Consider the following 22,734-nt stretch of genomic DNA (forward strand, 5'->3'; position numbering starts at 1 on the left):
AGACGAGGAGTGTTTAGTTGGTACAACTGAAGCGCCTCTTATGCATTAGATTTCTTTTTTCCATGCCTTCCCGTTCAGTACCTGCACACAGGAAGTGGAAATCATTTAACTAAAAGAGCTCAGTCCCCAACATTCCCAGGAACCAAAGCTCAAATTCTGAATGTGATCTCTACCCACAGCCATCTGAGTCATTTTATAAATGACAAGTTTATGAAAGATCTACCTTTAGTATGCCTCATTTTCCCTAAACTATCTATTTATACACCTTGCAAATAACACAGGGGTTTTCACCACATGGACCTAAAAAGCAAACATCCATGCTTGCCTTCATAAACATGGAGGACACTCTCTTTCTTGGGATTCTGCGATCCTTGAATCAGTCCTCGGACAGGAGTAAGCAGCCCCTTTCTCAAGGTACAGAGCCTACAAAACAAGAAAGAACACACTTAGAGTACATTCCATGGCTTCTTCCGTGGCAACCCCAAAGACCTGCGCCTCCTCCCAGAGTACTTGGCAGTCCCACATCTTTAGCACGCAGTCATGCCCCGCATGGGACGTTTCAGTCCATGACAGACCGCACATATGACAGTGGTATACCATACAGCCTAGGTGTGCAGTAGGCCATTGAGGGATAAGTGCACTCTACAATGTGCGCACCATCGACAGAGCACCTAACGATGCATTTCTCAGAATTATCCCCATCAAGTGGCGCATGACTGTACTGTAGTGCATTGTCTTGTAGGGGTCTGGTATGTGTTTCTCAAGTGTATGCGTATTTGCATATGAGGCTACATCATAAATTATCTCTCCAACTAAAGTAAACATTTCTTAAGAGCAGAGACCAATTAGGTAACTAAGTACAAAGTAAATAAAAAATAGCAACCAGCTTTAATGGACTTATTCTTGCTCTTTCTATTTTATTAGCTTCAGAAGCCCAGAATCGATTTGGTAAACAGCTGAGTAAATTAATTATGAATATTTATTTTGTTCTTTATTATCACACCGTATTTCCTCAATTAACAAGTTAAACCCAATTATAAGTCAATCAACTTTGAAAACAGAATTAACCCTTTCCAGACTCAAAGAGAGTATTTATTGGACTGAGGCAGAAATTTCCTAATCCCCAATGAAATAAAAGCTATTTATCCAAATGTGCTTAACCTATTTTTCCAAAATAAGTTATTTCAGTTGATTTTTCATTCACTATTGCTTTAAGTGTTTACTCCTAACCATACACTATCATATCAAGGATAACACACATATAATATCAGGGACTGGCAAACTGACCTGTTGAAAGCACAACTGAAAAAGGCAAGGCACCAGAGGGTAAGGGGGGTGGGGGGTGGGAGATGAGGGCAAGGGGGATCAAATATATGGTGATGGAAGGAGAACTGACTCTGGGTGGTGAACACACAATGGGATTTATAGATGATATAATACAGAATTGTACACTTCAAATCTATGTAATTTTACTAACAATTGTCACCCCAATAAATTTAAAAAATAAATTAAAAAAAACAACAAGGCAAGGCACTGAAGAGGTCACGAACCCTAAATACTGTTGAGCATTCCAACTCAAGTTACTAGTAAATTCTTACTACCTAATACAGGGACAAGTGATGACTACTCCCCCCCAAAGTATATTTTTAATTTTCTTTAGAGCCCAACTTTACTATAGATTTCTCTTCTGAATTATAGCCTTTAGGGAAAGTCTCTCAGTCAAAATATTTGATAACATCTACATGTAGTCTTGACACTTATGCTGCTAGAACAAATCCTTCTTCTTTCACCAAATCAACAAATCTAACTGCACAGAACACATAAATATGAGCACATACTCACTGGCCAGTTTAGCTCCTTTAAGTCATCACACTGGCTGTGACACTATCCCTGCTGGTCCACGAAGACCAGAATGCTTGCTGGAGTGTTTGGAGTTTCGGGGTTTTGGTTTTGTGTTTATTCTTCAAACACAAAGCTAACAAGCCTCTACCTTACATATTTTGGATTTATTTTTTCACTATAAATTTTCCATTTCTGTACTTTTAAATGTATATTAACATTTCAGTCTTCTTGTTCTTGACCTTCTCATTTGCATTTTCTCAAAACAGGATCTGAATTTTCTTTTTTTTTTTTCCTCACTATGTCATGTTATATATTTTCTGGAGGTTCAAATCCCTTACTGAAGGAAATAGGGTATGTAGTTCTTCATTCTGCCATTTAGAAACTAGCATTCCACAACTGAACATACTGGTTTTAAAAAGCACACTGGAAAAAGTTAATGTTTTCCATTGCTATTATTAGCTGAAAGAGAAAATAACAATCATGCCCTCAATATATTAATTAGCAATTGCAGTATATGCTCCCAATATAAGGAATGAGACCTGACTCTGAGTTGCTAAATATTTTGAATACTCATCACAAACTAACAAGAGCTATATAACTTGGGTAAATACACATATATACAAGCATTTCTGTTTTGTTACCCTAAGAAACAGCATTTTCTTAAGAGTGATGAAAACCATCCCATCCTGCCTGAGTGAGACGCAGTATAGTACAGAGGTTAAGATTCTGACCATGTTCTTTGCTAGCTGAGTGACCTTGGACAAGTTATCTAACCTCTGAGCTTCAGTTTCTGCATCTGTAAAATGGGGATAATAATAGCACCTATCTCATACGATTGTCATAAGGAGAAAGACATTCACACATGTTAAATAAAGCCTTAGTGGCATGCCTAATTCACTGACAAGTCCTCAAAACACATTAGGTATTACTATTCCAGAAAGTCATGCTTTTTCAAAGTCTCCCCTGAAAGTCAAAAAGTAAGTACCAGAAATTGAGAAAACATAATAAGCTAGGTACTATGCTAGACTATCTCTGAATAGAGAATCAAATGGAGATAGTAAAAAAGAGAGTTGATGAATATAGAGAAACACTGAGGCCTGACTATTTGGAAAATTATGGTCATGCAGCCTTGTTCTTTGCATACAGCCTTAAGAAATTGAGAAATATATCCTTGCAACATAACAAAGGCATAATTTGAATGCATTTAAAAAATTGTTGACTATACTAATATCTATTGGTATAATAAATTTCTATTAACTTGTGAACATTCAGCTTAGGATAACTTCATTACAACTTGGTATCCTATCTACTGATAATCTGATGAAAACTGTGGACCCTCATACAAGAGGGCGGGGTTCATTTTACTAATGCACAAAATGGCATGTATTATTCCAGAAGGTTCATAGACTACTCCCTTTTGACACCCCCATGGGCCCCCATATTTAAAAACTTCTGATTCAAACCAACCTCCTGAAGAAATTGAGGCCCAAAGAAATCATATGACTTTTCCCCAGTGCCAGTTCTTTTGATCCCACTCCCATACACACACACACACACACACACACACACACACACACACACACACTGCTGCTCTTTTCACAATCTCCACTACTTCCCTTTATATATGCAGCATTGAGGTGGAGAGAGCAGAATGATTGATTTAATCACTACCCAACACCTCAGTACCTCAGACTGGCTGGCTTATTCCCTGATAAGCCCTCAGGAGTTTTACAGCAAAATCCCTAGGCCTTTACAAGAAACTGTCAAGAGGCTTTTGGGACACTGGGGCCCTAGGACTCCATGACTGAACCTTTCCACTAAAAGGAGCCCAATCTCTCCATGGCGTGCCTAGGGAGTCATAGAAGTCACCTGAATGTGTGAACAGAAGTGCTTTAGCTCTGTTCTGGGTCCCAAGCCGAGGGTGGCTGTCTGGGAAGAGTTTTCAGTACAATAACAAGCAATGGCATTCATGCCCTCCACTCTGAGGTAATGCCTCAATTTAGAAACTACACAAATTCAGGTGACTCTTTTGTGAGTCGGGGAAAAAAAGAAGCTACAAAGATTGCCCATCATGTGGAGAAAAAGGAACACTCATACACTGTTGGTGGGAATGCAGACTGGTGCAGCCGTTATGGAAGGCGGTGTGGAGGTTCCTCAAAAAATTACGAATAGAATTGCCATATGACCCAGCAATCCCTCTCCTGGGTATCTACCCAAAAAATCTGAAAACATTTAGAGATAAAGACACGTGTGCTCCAATGTTCATTGCAGCTTTGTTTACGGTGGCCAAGACATGGAAACAACCAAAATATCCTTCGATAGATGAATGGATGAAGAAGTTGTGGTATATATACACAATGGAATACTATTCGGCGGTAAGAAAAGATGATATAGGAACATTTGTGACAACATGGATGGATCTTGAGAGTATGATGCTAAGCGAAATAAGTCAGACAGAAAAAGCAGAGAACCATGTGATTTCACTGATATGTGGTATATAAACCAAAACAACAAAAGAACAAGACAAACAAATGAGAAACAGAAACTCATAGACACAGACAATGGTTTGGTGGTTGTCAGAGGGTAAGGGGGGTGGGGGGTGGGGGGTGGGAGATGAGGGTAAGGGGGATCGAATATATGGTGATGGAAGGAGAACTGACTCTGGGTGATGAACACACAACGGGATTTATAGATGATGTAATACAGAATTGTACACCTGAAATCTATGTAATTTTACTAACAATTGTCACCTCAATAAATTTAATTAAAAAAAAAAAAAAAAAAAAGATTGCCCATCAGTCAAATAACCTAATCATCTCAGACAGTCTGTATTCACTGTCTGAATACAGTGAACTCTTTCATTAGACACTAATGGAGTACCTGCTTAAGGCTTAGTAGGACTCACAAGAAAGGAACGCAAGTTAATGGGAGTTCAGTGTAAAGAAAAGGACTTCCAAATTGGCAGAGAGGAGAGTCAAGAAAGGTTTCCTGGGCCAGCCTGGTGGCTCAGCTGGTCGGAGCTAAAAGCCGAGATCGCCAGTTCCATTCCCACATGGGCCAGTGAGCTGCGCCCTCTACAGCTAAGATTGTGAACAGCTCTCCCTAGAGCTGGGCTGTGGTGGGCTAGTGTGTGCCGCCCTGAGTGGCAAGCAGCCAGCGTGAGAGGCCGGCAGCCAACGAGAACGGCCGGCAGCAATCGTGAGCGGCCGGCAGCCAGCGAGAGCTGCCGTGAGCTGCCAAATGACTGCGGGGAAGGGGGGGGAGCGCAAGGCTCCTAATACCAGCATGGGCTAGGGAACTGTCCTGCACAACTAGACTGAGAAATATTGGCTTGACCTGGAGTGGGGGGGGAAGCAGAAGTGGGGGGGGGGGAGTTTTCCTGGAAAAAGGTACATGGGCAAGGCTGTGCAGCTTGTAGAAGGCCTTTCATGTCATGTCCAATGCAAGCTAACACCAACTGTGGCCCTTCTTGGAATGAATTTCAACTTGTCTTCAAATAGTGTAACAAAGTTTGTATTTTTTAAGTGCTACATTCAAGAGAGACACACACACAACCTTTTATCAACTGATAGCAAGGTCCACAGGGACAGTGAAAGAGAGATCCAGGACCCCCAAGACAATTAATGGGGATCAATGTCAGAACCACTGTGGGCCACACCCAGGGGGCTGGATCATCTATAGCGGGATGATTCCAGAAGCTGGAACAGGGAGGAGCCCCCTGGGACCCAACCAGGCAGAAACAACTAGGAACAGGTGGAGTGGTAGGGTGACCGGGGCTGGAAGAGAGCCAGGCATGCCCTGGAATCTAAGGCCTTAGGCCCTAACTGGGCAAACTAGGGTGATGACATATACAAAGTGGCATCCTCGTCGTCTAAGTGACCCAATCAAAGCCCCCCACCTTCGCCTTACATGGCCTTGCTGCTCATTAAAGATAAACTTTCAGTCAGCACCAGGGATCCTCAGTCACATAGTCCTGACAGGTCCTGAGAGTCCAGAAGGTACCCTGCAATCTGCCCACATAGCAACACACTTAAATCTGACTCCAAGTTGAGTCAAGCACTTAACCCTAAAAATGCTCTCCAAAGGACAAAGGGCTGGAAAAGTAACCCGTGGAACTCCAAATATTACCTTTCTGACAAGGGGCTACCCCCAAATCACACCCCTGTTGAGCAAAGAGAAAGGAATTTTAGGGAACACCCAACTTCCTCCCTTAAAGTGCCATTTCGTTTTTAATGCCACACTCCATGCCAGACGACGCTAAGGTGAGGAGCGCGGTGCCCCACCCTAGCCCGGCGGACCCGTGTCCGGGCGGGATCGCGGTTAGAGGGGCGCCTTTGCCCACCCGGCCCCACTTTCTGCCCAAATGTCAACGGCATTAGTCTTGCCCCCATCCCGCCGGCGGCTCCGCTCCTTCCGCCCAGTCCCGCTACTTACCTAAGTGCCGCCCGCCTCATCGCGCTCCTGCAGCCACGCACAACACCAGAGACCCCGGCTCTGCGCGCAGGTTAGTGGAGGGAAGCAGAGGCAATGGAAAGTGCGAGAGACAGAGAGCGAGCGCGCGCCAGCGCCAGACCAGAACTCGCTCGTAGGACCGCACCCTGACTGCTAGGCCGCACCAGGGATGTACCCCCCCTCCCGCGCCAGACCAGCGCTGCCTGGGGGCGGGGCCTCACTGCCTGAGCAGGGCCACGCTGCGCCTGCAGCCCAGCTCATTGGCGGGAAGCTGGAGTCTGCCTCTGTGGAGCCTTCCACTCAATCAGCAGCGTGGGGCACGTTACTAGCTGGCGGACCCGCCAGTCCCCGCCATTGTTAATTAACTTCACTACGCAGTAAGCCAGGGTGTGACGTGTAGGCGAGGTGCGGTCAGGTTCTCACAGCTTGTCTCGGTTATCCTTCGCTGAAAAGGCCGCGCGACTTTGACCCCCACGCATCGGCTCCCGGTCTGTGGGTTTGGCCCTTAGCTGCATGTTGCAATCTTCCGGGCAGCTTTCCAAATTACTGATGCCTGGGCCTCACTCTCTGGGGATTCTGATTTAGTCAGGGATGCGGCCTGGTCTTCAGGACGTCTAAAGACGCCCCAGGTGATGCTAAAGTAAGCAAAGGCTGAAAACCAAAGGGAAAAAAACCGTTCCTCTTCTAAATCTCAGCCTGCCCCCTAGTGTTGGAAAGTTGGAAAGATCTTGGCCGCCCCAGAGAAATTCAAGGCCATAGTTAAGATGATTTTACCCTACAACCTCATTCTCCGTTTCATTCAATGAATTATTAAGCTGTTTGCAATGCGCCAGAAGCTTTTGTACAAGCTGGGGATGCAACAAAATACATAAAAATTCCTGCCCTTTGGGGGCCTACCTTACAGAGAAGGAAAACAAGTCAGCAAGCAAGTTAGCAAATAACATTTCAAACGTGGTAAAGCAGTCTAAAGAGGAAATAAAACAACGTAATGAGGGGGATCTTTCCAGAATATATGCAAGTCTTGCTTTGGCCCTGAAGATGGTCATTTCCTAGAAGACAGGATCCATATGGTATGCTTTTTCTGATACCCCATGCTTAGTCAAACTTTACCCATTTTAATTAAACTGGCTTTTTAAAATAATCACTTCATAAAGTACAAAGGAAACATGATCTTTGGCTTTCTCTTTCCTCTCTACCTAATTTTCCTGCTTTCTCAGTCCCACATCCAGAAGAATCTCCTTTTGGCCTGCAGGGATCGCTCCTTTATTTTTGTTCATGTACCTTTTCAGTGATAGTTTTGCTTTGTATCAGTTATACTTCTTTATACTCTACCACACCTAACAGTGCAATAAATATTATATTGAATTATACTCTTTGTTTTTCTTGTTTTTACTTGAATTTTTGGTTGAGGCAATGGGAGGCTCAGGGAGAAAAATTATGTTCAAGACAATTTTTCAGGTTACATAGATGATATAATAATGAGTAGAGAAAGCTTATAATTTTCATGTAGTCAAGTCACTTTCCACCCAGACACATTCTCATCAGTGTATAAACTATCGATATGGACTGGAACATATAGAACCAGGGACTCAATGCCATGAAAATGCCTTTTCTCCATTGCTTATCTTTGCTTTCCTTTGCACACTGTTTTCACTCTTTTTTCTCTGTATTATGGCTTTCTCCACATGACAAAAGAAGCTCCTAAACTTCACATCTTACAACCACAGCCACATGCATAGAGACTGACCCAAAAGTCCTGAGAAGAGATTCATTGGCCCAATTGGGATCAGGTACACACCCCTGGATGGTTGACTGTGCAGCAGGGCAAGGTCATATGATTGGCCCATTTGACTCACCACGCACTCCCTCACACAGACTTATAGCTAGGTCAGAATCTACTTAACATGGTTATTTCCATCAGTTACACTCAAATGGGGATATGGAGCACTTCTAAGAAAAGGAGTACTGAGCAACCAACCTTATAGATGTCCGCTGTAGATGTTCTTTAAAGAGGGATGATCTCATCACTTAGCTCACATACCTTAGTGCTACCTCAGGAAACCCCAGCGAAAACCTAGCCAACCCAGAGCCGGCCGGGTGGCTCAGGTGGTTGGAGCGCCATGCTCCTAATGCCAAGGTCACCGGTTCCATTCCCACCATGGGTCAGTGAGCTGCGCCCTCTACAGCTAAGATTGTGAACAACAGCTCTCCCTGGAGCTGGGCTGCCGTGAGCAGCCAGAGGATGCTGTGCTGCCATGGGCTACTGTGTGCCGCTGTGGAATACCATGTGCTGCCATGAGCAGCTGGCAGCCAGTGTGAGCAGCTGGCAGCCAGTGTGAGCAGCTGGCAGCCTGCCCTGAACTGCTGCAAGCAGCCAACCGACAACTGGTGACCGGCTGGGGCAGCGCAAGGCTCATAATACCAACATGGGCCAGATGGGCCAGGGAGCTGTGTCCTACACAACTAGACTGAGAAAACAACGGCTTGAACCAGAGTTTGGGGGGGCGGAACAAAGTGGGGGGGGGAACCTAGCCAACCCAGCATTCATCCACATGTGTATGATTATCTTAACTGGCAGCTGAGCAACCCCTGATTTCTGTGTGTCATTGTTGGTGTTGTAAAGCATACATGCTATACTAAATTTTGGATAGCAGGGATAGAAGGCAAAGTGGTCACAAAGTCAGACCAGGAAACACACAACAGTTGTACAGTGGTGAGAATCACTTTCCTTAAGTAACAGATTCTCCACCCCACCTTTATTATAATTTCCTGTTATGCTCACTAGTTCTATTCTGATATGGTCTCAAAGTAATAGAGCTGACATCAAATGTGTTATTAAAATAAAAGGCACTTTAAAAATAAAATAATTTTAAAAAGGCACTTAATCATACTTTGACAGATACCTATTAGCAATGTCATTATTACAAGTAGGAAAATAAAATCAAATAACAAAACCTAACAATACATGTTATCAGTTCAGTTTAGTGTTACAAGTGAAAAGTATCAAGTAACTATCTTTCCTTGGTCTGCGGAACCATATATACTTTTGGATATCTAATTCAGGTAGAAAATGTTCTTGGAAAACTATGTCATCAACTTTCAAACAAATTGATTCATGCTATAATTTCATTAAGATAGAGAAACCACTATTAAAAAATTAGCTTATTTCCCAGATTATTGAGATTATACAAAAGGATAGAGAATAAAGTTAGGAGGGGGAGGAGGAAACAATGAAAATATGTTTTTTCCCCCCAAATCTTAAAGAAAAAACTGTAAAGGCTAGTGAGCTGTTACATGAGTCTTTAGTATTTTACCCACTTGCTCCAATAGAAGCAAAACCCAGGCTAGGCGATTTTGGAATGGCAGTGATTTTTATCACTTTCCCTACCTTTCCTCAGCTCCACTTTTATAACTGCTCCTAAAATCCAAGTGCCAAAAGGTTTATCTTTAGCAATGCTCTTTTTCCTCTAACAATTTCCTCTTGCTTAAAAATGGTAAATATTTAAAACATGTCAAACTATTAGTGACATGGGATCAGACAGAGGGCCTCTTTAGGATAGGACATCTTCATTTCAGGGTGTCATCTTCAATGAAGATGTCTCTTCCAATAAAATAAGGCTTAAATGGTAGAATTTCAATGGGCATCTCCTCTACCTGTGCCTAACCTTCCAATCGTTCTTTACCCTATCATGCCCCCCCTCCCTCCCACTTAATCCACTCTCTCCAACAAATTCGGTTCTCTTCCATTCATGCATCACTCTGCATCCTATTCCTCTCTATTCTCTTGTCCACCCACTTTGCATCATTTTTCTCACACCACCCAAACTGCTACCATCCCAACTGGGAAACAGAGCCTCCGTTCAGACTCCAGGGCAGCCAGTTCAGCATGCATGAACTGACCCTGCCATTGCTCAGCCCAAGGAAAACCAAAAAAAACCTCGATACAATTACAGCTGTACCAGGATGCATAACCATGGCAGGAACAAAACTGTAACTATACTTCCCTATCTCTGCAAAAGCTTATGCTTCAGAGTGCATGCAAGCTTTGGAAACTTACTTTACAGTGAGGATTTGTATATTTTATAGATGCTAAAATCGTGCTGGTTGTTTGAATTTACATAACATGCTTTCGGGTGTAAGTTTGTATTTTGTGCTGTTTGGAGATGGGGCCACACAAAAACAGGATGATGCCATTAGTATTAGTTTATTTTCAGAAACACTGATGTTATTCTAGCTGGTTTATCTTGATGTATAATATGTATGGGATTGTTAGACTGCTTTTTCTGGTTTACATAGGTGACTCATTAGCACATTCCTCAGGACACCACATATGGCTCCTGTTTGGCCTCATCTGTGGAGATGGAGAAACCAAGCCCAGAGGGAGGAAAGATCCTTATTTTACTCCTAAAAAGCCTCTTCAAATTGGCCATTCCTTCCTTGACTTCAGTTCCTATTATTACCCACAATTCCTCCCTCCCCCCCATGATTGCTCAGCAAATTCATCTCCCTCACCCTGGCCTTTGCAATTCCTGTAAAACTTCCCTGAGCAGATAGATGAGATAGAAATACACACACACAGCAATCCACTCTAATGAACTAGAATAAATGTCTCAGGCCAAGCCTGTCAGAGCTTGGGTTTGCTATTAAATTGTACATTCAGGGCCCTGCAAGGTACTGAGGTCCAGCGTTGGGAAACTATAGAGAATCGCTGTCACTCATAGGAAGCCCAAATTGAATACTTTGGAAATTGGAGCTCCTCGGTCTATGTCTTTCAGTCTGAAACTATAAGGATTGAGAAACACTTTGGGTAGCACATGGCGGAGAATGAGAGAGGGGTTCCCTGCTGATGGGGCATATCCAGGAGGCTCAGAATTTTGTCTATTCATTCCTGGACCAAGAGCCCCACCAAGACCAAGCTGTTTGTGACGCTACCTCTCCATGCCTGCAGCCCACCTGCGTATTCTTGTCATTCCAATCCCAGCCAGCCCACACCGCACACAGCTTATGTCAACCAGCTTCAGTCCCCACTGGTTCTTGGGCTTCCCCTCCCTAATGCTGACACTACCACCATTAGGTGTCACCCCATAAGCCTCCCCACTTCCTCTATCACCACAGACACACACATATTCAGTGACATTTGAAAGACTAAGAATACAGAGAAAAGGCACAATCCTGGACCAGGAGAAGCAAACAGCCTGAGAAAAAGGAATGTGGAAATAAATCAATATAACTTAATGACATTAATTATAATAGAGAAATATGCAAAGTACCCCTAATACAGCAAGAGTGAATCGTTGCTGGACAGTTTTGCCTCAGTTTTTTCCACTATATTAGTTTCCTCTTGCTGCTGTAACAAATGACTACAAACTTAATGGCTTAAGACAAAACAAATGTATTATCTTACAGTTCTGGACGTCAGAAGTCTGACAGGAGTTTCACTGGGCTAAAATCAAGGTGTCCGCAAGGCTCTGTTCTTTCCCGAAGGCTCTGTGGGGGAATCCATTTTCTTGTTCTTTCCAGCTTCTAGAGGCCACCTGCACTCCTCGGCTCATGGCCCCCTTCCACCCTCTTCATCAATGCTGCATCTCTCTGTGCCTTTCTTCACATCTTCTTCTGACTCTCTGACCCTCTCTCTTCCACTTTTAATGACTCATATGATTACACTGGGCCCACTAGGATAATATCCCTATTGTAAACTCAGGTGATTAGCAACCTTAATTCCACCTGAAACCTTAATTGCCCTTTGCCATGTAACCTAAGGTTCCTGCGATTAGGATGGGGACATCTTTAAGAGGACTTTATCACACCCACCACAAAAAAATCTGTAACTAGGGCCGGCCCAGTGGCTCAGGTGGTTACAGCTCCATGCTCCTAACTCCGAAGGCTGCTGTTTCGATTCCCACATGGGCCAGTGGGCTCTCAACCACAAGGTTGCCAGTTCAATTCCTCGAGTCCCGCAAGGGATAGTGGGCTCCGCCCCCTGCAACTAAGATTGAACACGGCACCTTGAGCTGAGCTGCTGCTGAGCTCCCAGATGGCTCAGTTGGTTGGAGCACGGGCTCTCAACCACAAGGTTGCCGGTTCGACTCCCACAAGGGATGGTGGGCTGTGCCCCCTGCAACTAGCAACAGCACGGGATGGAGCTGAGCTGCGCCCTCCACAACTAAGACTGAAAGGACAACAACTTGAAGTTGAATGGCACCCTCCACATCTAAGATTGAAAGGACAACTTGACTTGGAAAAAAAAAAGTCCTGGAAGTACACACTGTTCCCCAATAAAGTCAAAAAATAAAATATAAAAACAACAATCTGTAACTATAATAATTATATAAATACACACTCAGGGCGGCCGGTTGACTCAGTGGTTAGAGTGCAGTGCTCATAACACCAAGGTCACCGGTTCGATTCCCACATGGGCCAGTGAGCTGTGCCCTCCACAACTAGAATGAAAACAATGACTTGACCTGGAGCTGAGCTGCGCCCCCCACAACTAGATTCAAAACAACCATTTGACATGGAGCTGATGGGTCCTGGAAAAACACACTGTTCCCCAATAAAAAATAAATACACACACGCACACCACTCCCTGCCTCTTATGTAGCAGCAGCCTTACCTCCACCTGCTGATTGAGGGCAATTACCCCTGCCAAGATGGTGACTCCTTGGCCACAGGAGTCCAAAGCCCTGGAGCAGCCATACTTGTATGGGACCCTCACTATGTCCCTTGGCAAGAGGATGACCCTTTGTGGAACAGAACCTCAAACTCTGCAGAGCTCAAAGCTGCAGATTCAGGAAGCATAAAGTCCCCCAGTGGGTCACGTCAAATGAACTCAAATAGAGTCTGGAGGCTTTGGCTAGAAATAAATGATAAAGATTTATTCAGGTCTTAGGGCTTGCAGACCGGAAACACAACTAGGCAAAAACCCAGAAGTGTTCCGAAGAAGAAAGAAAAGTTAGGAGTTCTTATAGTAAAAAGTGCATTCTTGAGAATCAGTTTTGCATTCTTAGCCCTAGGACTTGTCCAAGACGGTTATCAGTCAGCTGTCAGATGATAGATGCCAGATGGGCTGGAGGATGGGAACCAGGAGCTCTGGTCACGTCCACTGCTCTCGATAATGGATGTCAGGTGGTCTGAATACGTGAGTCCTTCAGGGAGTAATCAGAGGGTTATCTGGAGGTTTGATGTGTATCCAGGCTTTGATGCAGGACTGAAAAGTTCAAAAGTTTAAGTTCCCAGGCCAGTTCAAACAAGAACTGAATAGTTTCTTCATGCCTCAACCTACTTGATTTTAGTAATTTAGCAGCTTGGCTATAGTGGCTCGATTTCATTTCTTCACTCTATTCCTCAGTCCTTAGTATGAAAGGAGTCTTGGTGAGGAGACAGGATAGTGACCTAGAAAACCACAGAGAAGAGATGACATTTCAGAGAGTTCTACCCTTTGAGAAAAAGAGACTAAATTATCCAAATTGAATTTTCTACTTTCATAAGTAAACACTTTAAGAAGATGCTAAGGAAGTTTTCAAAAAAATTACAGGGGAACATGTTTATTTGCCCCTCCGTCTCACATTATCATACATACCTGACTAAAATATGTTGTTTTAATTAAAAGCACCCATGGAAGCTGGCCAGGTACCACTGTACCAATGGCCCAGTTGCTCATTTCCTGGAAGGAGTGTTCCCTAAGAGACCTAGCAGTGTCACCCAGATCAATCTTATACTGGAGGCAACTACCGTGTTTCCCCAAAAATAAGACCGGGTCTTATATTAAGCTGTGCTCCAAAACACGCATTAGGGCTTATGTTCAGGGGATGTCCTCGTGAAAAATCATGCTAGGGCTTATTTTCCTGTTAGATCTGATTTTCGGGGAAACACGGTAGGGCTATGTATCCTCAGCAGAAGTGAGTGAGATAAGCAACACATCCCTTTTTGCTGCATTCTCGGAGGACTCAGTTCCACACCCTGGGAGAAGTAACGTGCCTCTCTCAGGCTGGTTCTCAGCTGAGCCCCAGGTAGCTGAGGGAGAGTCACTGTTTGTTAACATGAAGTCTGTCCCTGGTAGACAAATCTCCAAACCAACTCCTCCATGTGTCATGTCTGTGAGAGAAAGTCTGCTTGGGGCTGGTGCCACAGACTGACAACAACAGTCCCTGCCTCAGAAGGACATACAGTGGCGTAAAGACAGCCTATTCAATAAACATTTTGGGGAAACTGGACAGATATGTGAAAAAAATGAAACTGGACCACCTTCTTACACCATATACAAGAATAAACTCAAAATGAATTAAAGACATAAACATAAGGCCAGAAAACAAATCCTAGAAGAAAACATAGGCAGTAAACTCTCTGACATTGCGCTTAGTGGTATTTTTTCTGATATATCTCCTTGGGCAAGAGAAACAAAAGAAAAATAAACATGTAGGACTACATCAAACTAAAAAGTTTTTGCACAGCAAAGAAAACCATCAACAACACGAAAAGACAACCTACTGAATGGGAGAAGATACTCCCCAATGATACATCTGATAAGAGGTTAATATCCGAAATTTGTGACAAATTCATAGGACTCAACACAAAAAAAAAGAAACAAAAAAACAATCCAATTAAAAACTGGGCAGAGGACCTGAATAGACATTTCTCCAAAGAGGACATACACATGGCCAATAGACATATGAAAATATGTTCATGTCACAAATCATCAGAGAAATGCAAATAAAAACCATAATGAGATATCACCTCACACCTATCAGAATGGCTATCCTCAATAAATAAATAAATAACAACTGTGGGCAAGGATGTGAAGAAAAGGGAACCCTCATCCACTGTTGGTGGGATTGCAAATTGGTGCAGCCACTACGGAAAATGGTTTGGAGGATTGTCAAAAAATTAAAAATAGAACTACCTTACGACCCAGCAATTCCACTTCTGGGTATTTATCCAAAGAAATCCAAAACACTAATTCAAAAAAGATAAGTGTACTCCTATGTTCAATGCAGCACTATCTACAATAGCCAAGATGTGGAAGCAACCCAAGTGCCCATCAACAGACAACTGGATAAAGAAATTGTGGTGCATACATTCAATGGAATATTACTCAACCATAGAAAAGAATGAAATCTTACCATTTGAACACACAATGTGATATATAGATGATGTGATACAGAACTGTACACTTGAGACCTATGTAATTTTACTAACCATTGTCACCCCAATAAATTTTAATCAAAAAAAGTTTTAAAAAATCTTACCATTTGTGACAACATATGAGTAGATGGATCTAGAGGATATTATGCTAAGTGAAATAAGTCAGACAGAGAAAGACAAATACCATATGATCTCACATTATATATGGAATGTAAACAACAAAATAAACAAACAAACCAGAAACAGACTCAGAGATACAGAGAACAAACTGAAGGTTGCCAGAGGGGAGGGGTCTGGGAAACTGGGTAAGAAAGGTGAAGGGATTAAGAAGTACAAATTGGTAGTTACAAAATTGGTACTTTACATGGGGTTGTAAAGTACACCACAGAGAATATAGTCAATAATGTTGTAACAACTATGCATGGTGCCAGGTGGGTACTAGACCAAATGGGGGATCACTGCATAAATTGTATAAATGTCTAACCACTATGCTGCACACCTGAAACTAATATAAAATAATATTGCATGTCAACTGTAACTGAAAAAAATAATTTAAAATATGGGGATAATAATCATACTCACCACACATACATACACACACACACACACACACACACCCCAAAAACCAGTCCCTGCCTCAGAGGGGCTCACATCTGGCTTCCTGACTCATTTCCCGGATGAGGAAACTGAGGCTCTGAACTTTCAGGTTTCTTCCTCTGATCTGTTCGTGCTGTAGCACTCCCTTCACTGAGTACCTTGCTCCCGTCATGCACTTGCAGGGCCTAACTGAAGTCCTGCTTCTTCTAAAAGGATTTCCTGACTCCTGTAATCATTAACTTTTACTTTCTCTCAATTTCTATTTCACTAAGTCTGTATCTGACAATTTACCACTTAATTATACTTTGCCTTGTATTATTGCTTTATTTGACGTGTCCATCATGGTACTCCAATGATATTATAAGCTTCCTGAAGGCAGTAGTCATCTTTTAAATTTTAAGTCTGGGCAACATAGTTAATTCTCAATATGTAGTTATGATTTAATTGACTGAGTGATGGAAACCAGCTCCTGAGCAGGCTGGTAATGGAGGGAGAGGAATGGTGAGCAACACTCCCACCTGCAAAGGCTACTTTGGTCCCAAGCCAGCCTTCAAAAACCAGCTGGACTGGGTTTAAAGAACCTTCCATAAGAGCAGAACATAAAAACAAAAGTATCTACATTATAGATCATATTCATGGTCCAACCAATTAAGATTGGGTCCATTAGAGTGAAAAAAAGGTGATTTATTATATGGGAGAACAACATATTTCGTGATAAATGTCAACCTCAAAAGCTACCCACCACAGCATCCTAAATTTAATTTAATCAGTCTATTATCCATGCATTAATCTAAACCCTTCGAGATGCTATTAAATTAAAAACATAATTGTTTTTCTTATTGCCATAAAAGGTTGTTCTTTCCTCCCCGTCCCACACCTGTTCCTGCGCCTCCTACAAAAGCTTGCCAGACGAGGGCATTTAGTAGGGAAAGAGGAACTCTTTGTAGCATTATAATGCGTGAGAGCACACTGGTGTTGGCAGTGGGAAACGTCTGATTTTCTGCAGCTTTACCTCTCTGAGGGAGGACGAAAAGAACCTCTTTCTTTTCTTCCCTCTTCCACTTACTTGCAGGATTCAAGCCCAAGGAAATCCTCAATCCTTTTTTACCCCCTAGCCTGTCTCATCCAAAAGATACTGGATGACTGACACCCCGCTGTAGGCTTAGGAGAGGAAGAAGTCCAAAGGGCTGGGTTTTCCCAAAGAACAGTCCCCTACCTTCTTCTGGTCTCTCGTGAGAAGGCTGGAGTGACGTTTAGGTCTGTGTTGCTTTGTGTCCATGTTCTTTTTTCCTATGATAGCTGAATTTTTCCCTAGTACTTCAGCAGAACTTTTCCCCTGGTACACTAGGTTCTTCTGGCAAGGAAGGAAAAGAGGAAGAGGAAGGGAAAGAGAAAGAGGAAGGGGAAGGGGAAGGGAAGGAAAAGCCCCCATCGTGAGCATCTTATCTCCCACCTCCAAAGGCAAAGGCTTTTCACATTTTTATACCCCACCTTCCATCCTCGTCAGCCAGAACCTGGTGTGTTGTAGGAAGGCATCTGACAGTGCTCTTTTTCCCTGAAGAGAAGATATCATTGAAGAAATCCAAAGAACTCAAAAGGGAGAAGAGACTCCCACTGGGAGAACCAGAAAAGCTTATCCAGAGTCTTGAAGGCTCTGTCCTATTTACTGCTGTGGCTCCTATGCCTGGTACACTGCCTGATACACTGTAATTATATAATAATATGGATTGACCAAATGACTGAATAGCAGTGTAATAACTACCATGTATCAAGTACTTATCTCAGTGCCTAACATGTTGAAAATAAATATCTGTTAAACACACACGGGAATAGTACTACAAATAGTATTATTTATTGAGCATTTATTGCTCAATTATTTTATTGAATCCTCACAACAAGCATAGGAGATTGACATTCCCATAATTCCCATTTAATAGATAAGGAGGTTAGGATTTACAGACATTCAGTAACTTTCCCCCAAATCAAACTGGCTAGCAAAGTGATGGCTAGCAAGCATCGTCCAAATAGCAATTACCAACGTGCAGTGAGTGCCCTTCTCCACCAGAGGGCATAGTCTTATAACCCAGACTTGCCCTGAAAAACTGCCGATGTGGGTAGATCCGGGAAAGTAGGCTCATGATCTCAGCCGTGTATAAGAGCAAGCTGGGTGATGAACACACAATGGGATTTATAGATGATGTAATACAGAATTGTACACCTGAAATCTATGTAATTTTACTAACAATTGTCACCCCAATAAATTTAATAAAATAAAATTTAAAATTGTAAAGAAAAAAAAAAGAGCAATCACTGCTGGAATCGGGATTCTGCAGAGGAAGGGGAACCAAACTGGGAAATGAAATATCATCTAGAAACTTAGTGATCACGGGGCTTCAAATCATAATGCTCAAGTTCCCCTCTCGTGTACATATTCAACATTTTTCAGGCCTTTAGCCAATATTTCCCCCTTTCTGGTTTGTTTCCCATGTGGACAAATGTATTCTACAGTCATTTTTACTTTGGTAAATTATAAAGTAATAACACATGGTTCCACCTTAGTTAATGGCTTATCCTCAAATGGCTCCCCAAAATATAGCAACAAAAATGTCTTGGAATCTGTCATTTCAGAATCCTATCTCTGAATGTTAATTTTCCTAATGTAAGACTCTTTTCTATCTCAAGTCAGTAAATAAGGAAACTCATTTTCTACTTCTTTCCACTGAGTTTTAGAACTTATTACTATTTCAATGGATCCTTTCACAGGTGGATCTGAGTCTGTCTCATTTATTGGCTAGATCTTTACCCATATCATCCTTATCCAACCCTTGGTCCTGTCCACCATGGAGGCAGTAAGTGATGGGGGACAGAAGCAAGCATGAAATTCAAAACCAGAATCGTAAGCATATAAGCTGCTATTAGGGCTACAGAGCCCTTATTTTCTGCAACTGGAGTGGACCAGTCCTATTGGCTTGTTCTTGGTATAACACTAACATAACGATACAGTAAGGTCAAAAGTCAAGATTAGGAGAAGTACTTAACAAAAAGATTAGGTAAATACTTACAAAAATAAAAATGTATTAGCCGTGTTTATTTCATTAAAAAGGACTTTAAATTTTAAAAACCACTATAAAGAGACACAAACATGAGAACAGGAAAAATCCACCATGAAAATATAAAAATTCTGAACTTGCTTGTACCCAATAACATAATCTTAGTTCAAAATGGATTGATAAATTTGACTACTTTAAACTGAAAAATTTCCATATGACTAAAGACACTTTTTTTTTTATTGAGGAAGGGTAACAGGACTTTATTGGGGAACAGTGTGTACTTCCAGGACTTTTCCAATTCAAGTTGTCCTTTCGATCTTAGTTGTGGAGGGCGCAGCTCAGCTCCAGGTCCAGTTGCCATTGTTAGTTGCAGGGGGCGCAGCCCACCATCCCTTGCGGGAGTTGAGGAGTCGAACCGGCAAACTTGTGGTTGAGAGCCCGCGCTCCAACCGACCCACTGGCCACCCAGGAGCTGAGCGGCAGCTCATTGACTTCATTCTAGTTGCGGAGGGCACAGCTCACTGGCCCATGTGGGAATCGAACTGGCAGCCCCGTTGCCCAGAGCTCGTGCTGTAACCAACTGAGCCACCCGTCCACCCCCCAAAGACACTATTAACAAAGAAAAATATCTTAGCCACAGATTTAGTACATGTCTGCAACAAAAGTAACAAAAAAAAAAAGGTTGGGGAATTAGAATAATAAATTATACAAAAGGGTTACTACACATGAATAAGAAAAAGGTAAAGAAGCCAATCAAAAATGGACAAAAGCCACTGGCAATTCAAAGAGAAGAAAAACGCATGAGGGCGGCCAGTTGGCTCAGTTGGTTAGAGCGCAGTGCTCATAACACCAAGGTCGCTGGTTCAATTCCCACATGGGCCAGTGAGTTGCACCCTCCACAACTAGATTGAAAAGAACGACTTGGGGTAGACGTCATCAAAATGGCGGCGTGAGGTGAGCCTCTGTAAAGCTCCCCTGGGATTTACAACTAATCGAACAACAGTAACTCCACAAAGGACTCCCTGCACAGCAGACAGGCAAGACGAAGAGACCACTACTGAATTCACCTAAACGTCAGTGAATCGCGCGAGCCGGGGAGAACGGAGAAGTGCGGAGACGGGGCCACACGGGCGCAGGACGCAGACCTAGCTCAGTGCTCCGAGCTCGCTGCTTCCCGGAACTGCTGCAGCTGCGGGAGAGGGAAGCACTCGGACTGCTAGGGCTCCGCTTATAGCCCACAGGGCTGAGGGGGCAGCATATAACACGGCTGAACCCAACGCTCACGGCAGAGACCTCGGAGAAAAGACTGAGGGAAGAAGGCTGAAAACGGTGGTTTAAGCCCGCACTGCCGAGCAGAGAACGGAGCCTTAGGCACTGAGAATAGTTGCCCCCTCCCTACCCTCCCAGAGCTCGCCCCGCCCCCACCTGCCCGGTGCTAGAAACAGAACAGTAGCAGCGTCAGATCAAACGAACAGAATATGTGCTGTTCTGAGAACTGTGGACCGCAGACACAGATTCGCAGCCCAACTAGTTCCGGCAAAGGGAAGGGAGCTGTGGAAGCAGGACTGGCTGTGGTGGTGGTCGCCGCCATTGCTCTGGGCCACCTCTCACAACTCACCCCGCTCCTGGCCCCACCTGTCTGGGCGGATCCCTGCAGCAGTAAACAGAACTGGTGAAACATACGGGCTCTGAATCTGGTGCAGTAAGAGCTTTGGAACTTCAAAACCTCTCCGCATACCCACACGGACACTGCGCCCTGTGACCCAGGCAAACTATTAACACGTTGCGTACGACGGGGTTTAAATCCCTCATGAAGATTCTCGTGATCCGTATGCAACGTGTTAACAGAGGAGAAGCCTGTCTCCCAGGAAATCCCCCCATTGTGTGAGAAGCTGGAATAGTGCAGAGAAAACATAGCACTACCGTGTAAGAGAGAAAAAAAAGGCTGCGGTCTGAGAGAAAATAAAACATTCTACCAACAAGTACTGGAAAACAAAAGAAAGACCTCTTCCTATTAACCTGTTGCAGAAGCCACTCCTGTAGATGTCTAGGAAGAGAAATAATAAATCAAGCTCAAGCTCTTCCAAAAAATTGAAGAAGAGACAGTACTCCCTAACTCATTTTATGAGGCCAACATTACCCTGATACCAAAACCTGGTAAGGACAACACAAAAAAAGAAAACTACAGACCAATATTTCTGATGAATACAGATGCAAAAATCCTAAACAAAATTCTAGCAAATCGAATACAACAATGCATTAAAAAGATTATTCATCACGACCAAGTGGGGTTCATCCCCGGGGCACAAGGATGGTTCAACATACGCAAATCCATCAATGTGATACATCACATAAACAAAATAAAGGACAAAAATCATATGATTATATCAATTGATGCAGAAAAAGCATTTGACAAGATACAACATCCATTTATGATTAAAACACTTAATAAAATAGGTATAGAAGGAAAATACCTTAACATAATAAAGGCCATATATGACAAGCCCTCTGCTAATCTCATAATTAATGGTGAAAAACTGAAGCCCTTTGCTCTACGTTCAGGAACATGACAGGGCTGTCCCCTATCACCTCTGCTTTTCAACATAGTGTTGGAAGTCCTTGCCAGAGCAATCAGGCAAGAGAAAGAAATAAAAGGCATCCAAATTGGGAATGAAGAAGTTAAATTATCACTCTTTGCAGATGACATGATGCTATATATAGAAAACCCTAAAGACTCCACCAAAAAGCTATTAGAAACAATCAATGAATACAGTAAAGTTGCTGGCTACAAAATCAATGTACAAAAGTCCATTGCCTTCCTATATACTAACAATGAAATCTCAGAAAAAGAAATACAAAAAACAATTCCTTTTGCAATTGCAGCAAAAAGAATAAAATACCTAGGAATAAACTTAACCAAGGATGTGAAGGACCTATATGCTGAAAACTATAAGACATTTTTGAAAGAAATTGAAGAAGACACAAAGAAATGGAAAGACATTCCGTGCTCATGGATTGGAAGAATCAACATAGTTAAAATGGCCATATTACCCAAAGCAATATACAGATTTAATGCAATCCCCATCAAAATCCCAATGGCATTTTTTAAACAAATAGAACAAAAAATCATCAGATTTGTTTGGAACCACAAAAGACCCCGAATAGCCAAAGCAAAAAAGAACAATACTAGAGGTATCACATCCCCTGACTTTAGCTTGTACTACAGGGCAACAATAATCAAAACAGCATGGTATTGGCAGAAAAACAGACACATAGACCAAGGGAATAGAATTGAGAACCCAGAAGTAAAACCTTATAAATATGGACAGATAATTATTGACAAGGAAGCTAAAAACATACAATGGAGGAAAGACAGCCTCTTCAATAAATGGTGCTGGGAGAATTGGATAGCCATGTGCAAAAGAATGAAACTGGACTGCTATCTGTCACCATGTACCAAAATTAATTCAAAATGGATCAAAGACTTAAGCATAAGACCTGACACAATAAACTGCATAGAAGAAAACATAGGTACTAAACTTATGGACCTTGGGTTCAAAGAGCATTTTATGAATTTGACTCCAAAGGCAATGGAAGTAAAAGCTAAAATAAATGAATGGGACTATATGAAACTTAAAAGCTTCTGCACAGC

The 22,734-nt window shown here is 42.7% G+C and overlaps 1 protein-coding gene across 11 annotated transcripts in view; it reads right to left on the reverse strand.

The window, feature by feature from the left end:
* Positions 1-22,734, reverse strand: part of ACOT9 (acyl-CoA thioesterase 9) — a 58,360-nt gene that overhangs the window by 20,610 nt on the left and 15,016 nt on the right. For 7 of the 11 annotated variants that reach the window (XM_074324064.1, XM_074324061.1, XM_074324060.1 and 4 more), the window contains 2 exons: positions 12,908-13,686; positions 326-423 (listed from right to left, as the gene is read on the reverse strand). Coding sequence is in view for 1 of the 11 variants with exons in the window: in XM_019713794.2 (XP_019569353.2) it covers positions 326-423; positions 6,277-6,296 (118 nt within the window). In the remaining 10 variants the exon portion in view is untranslated. Of the gene's footprint in view, positions 1-325; positions 424-6,276; positions 6,905-12,907; positions 13,687-17,248; positions 17,387-22,734 lie in introns of those variants that run through there. The other 4 variants (XM_019713796.2, XM_074324062.1, XM_019713794.2 and 1 more) reach the window with 4 other exon arrangements.

Source organism: Rhinolophus sinicus, chromosome X (assembly GCF_036562045.2).
Source record: "Rhinolophus sinicus isolate RSC01 chromosome X, ASM3656204v1, whole genome shotgun sequence".
Taxonomy (NCBI): Eukaryota; Metazoa; Chordata; class Mammalia; order Chiroptera; family Rhinolophidae; genus Rhinolophus; species Rhinolophus sinicus.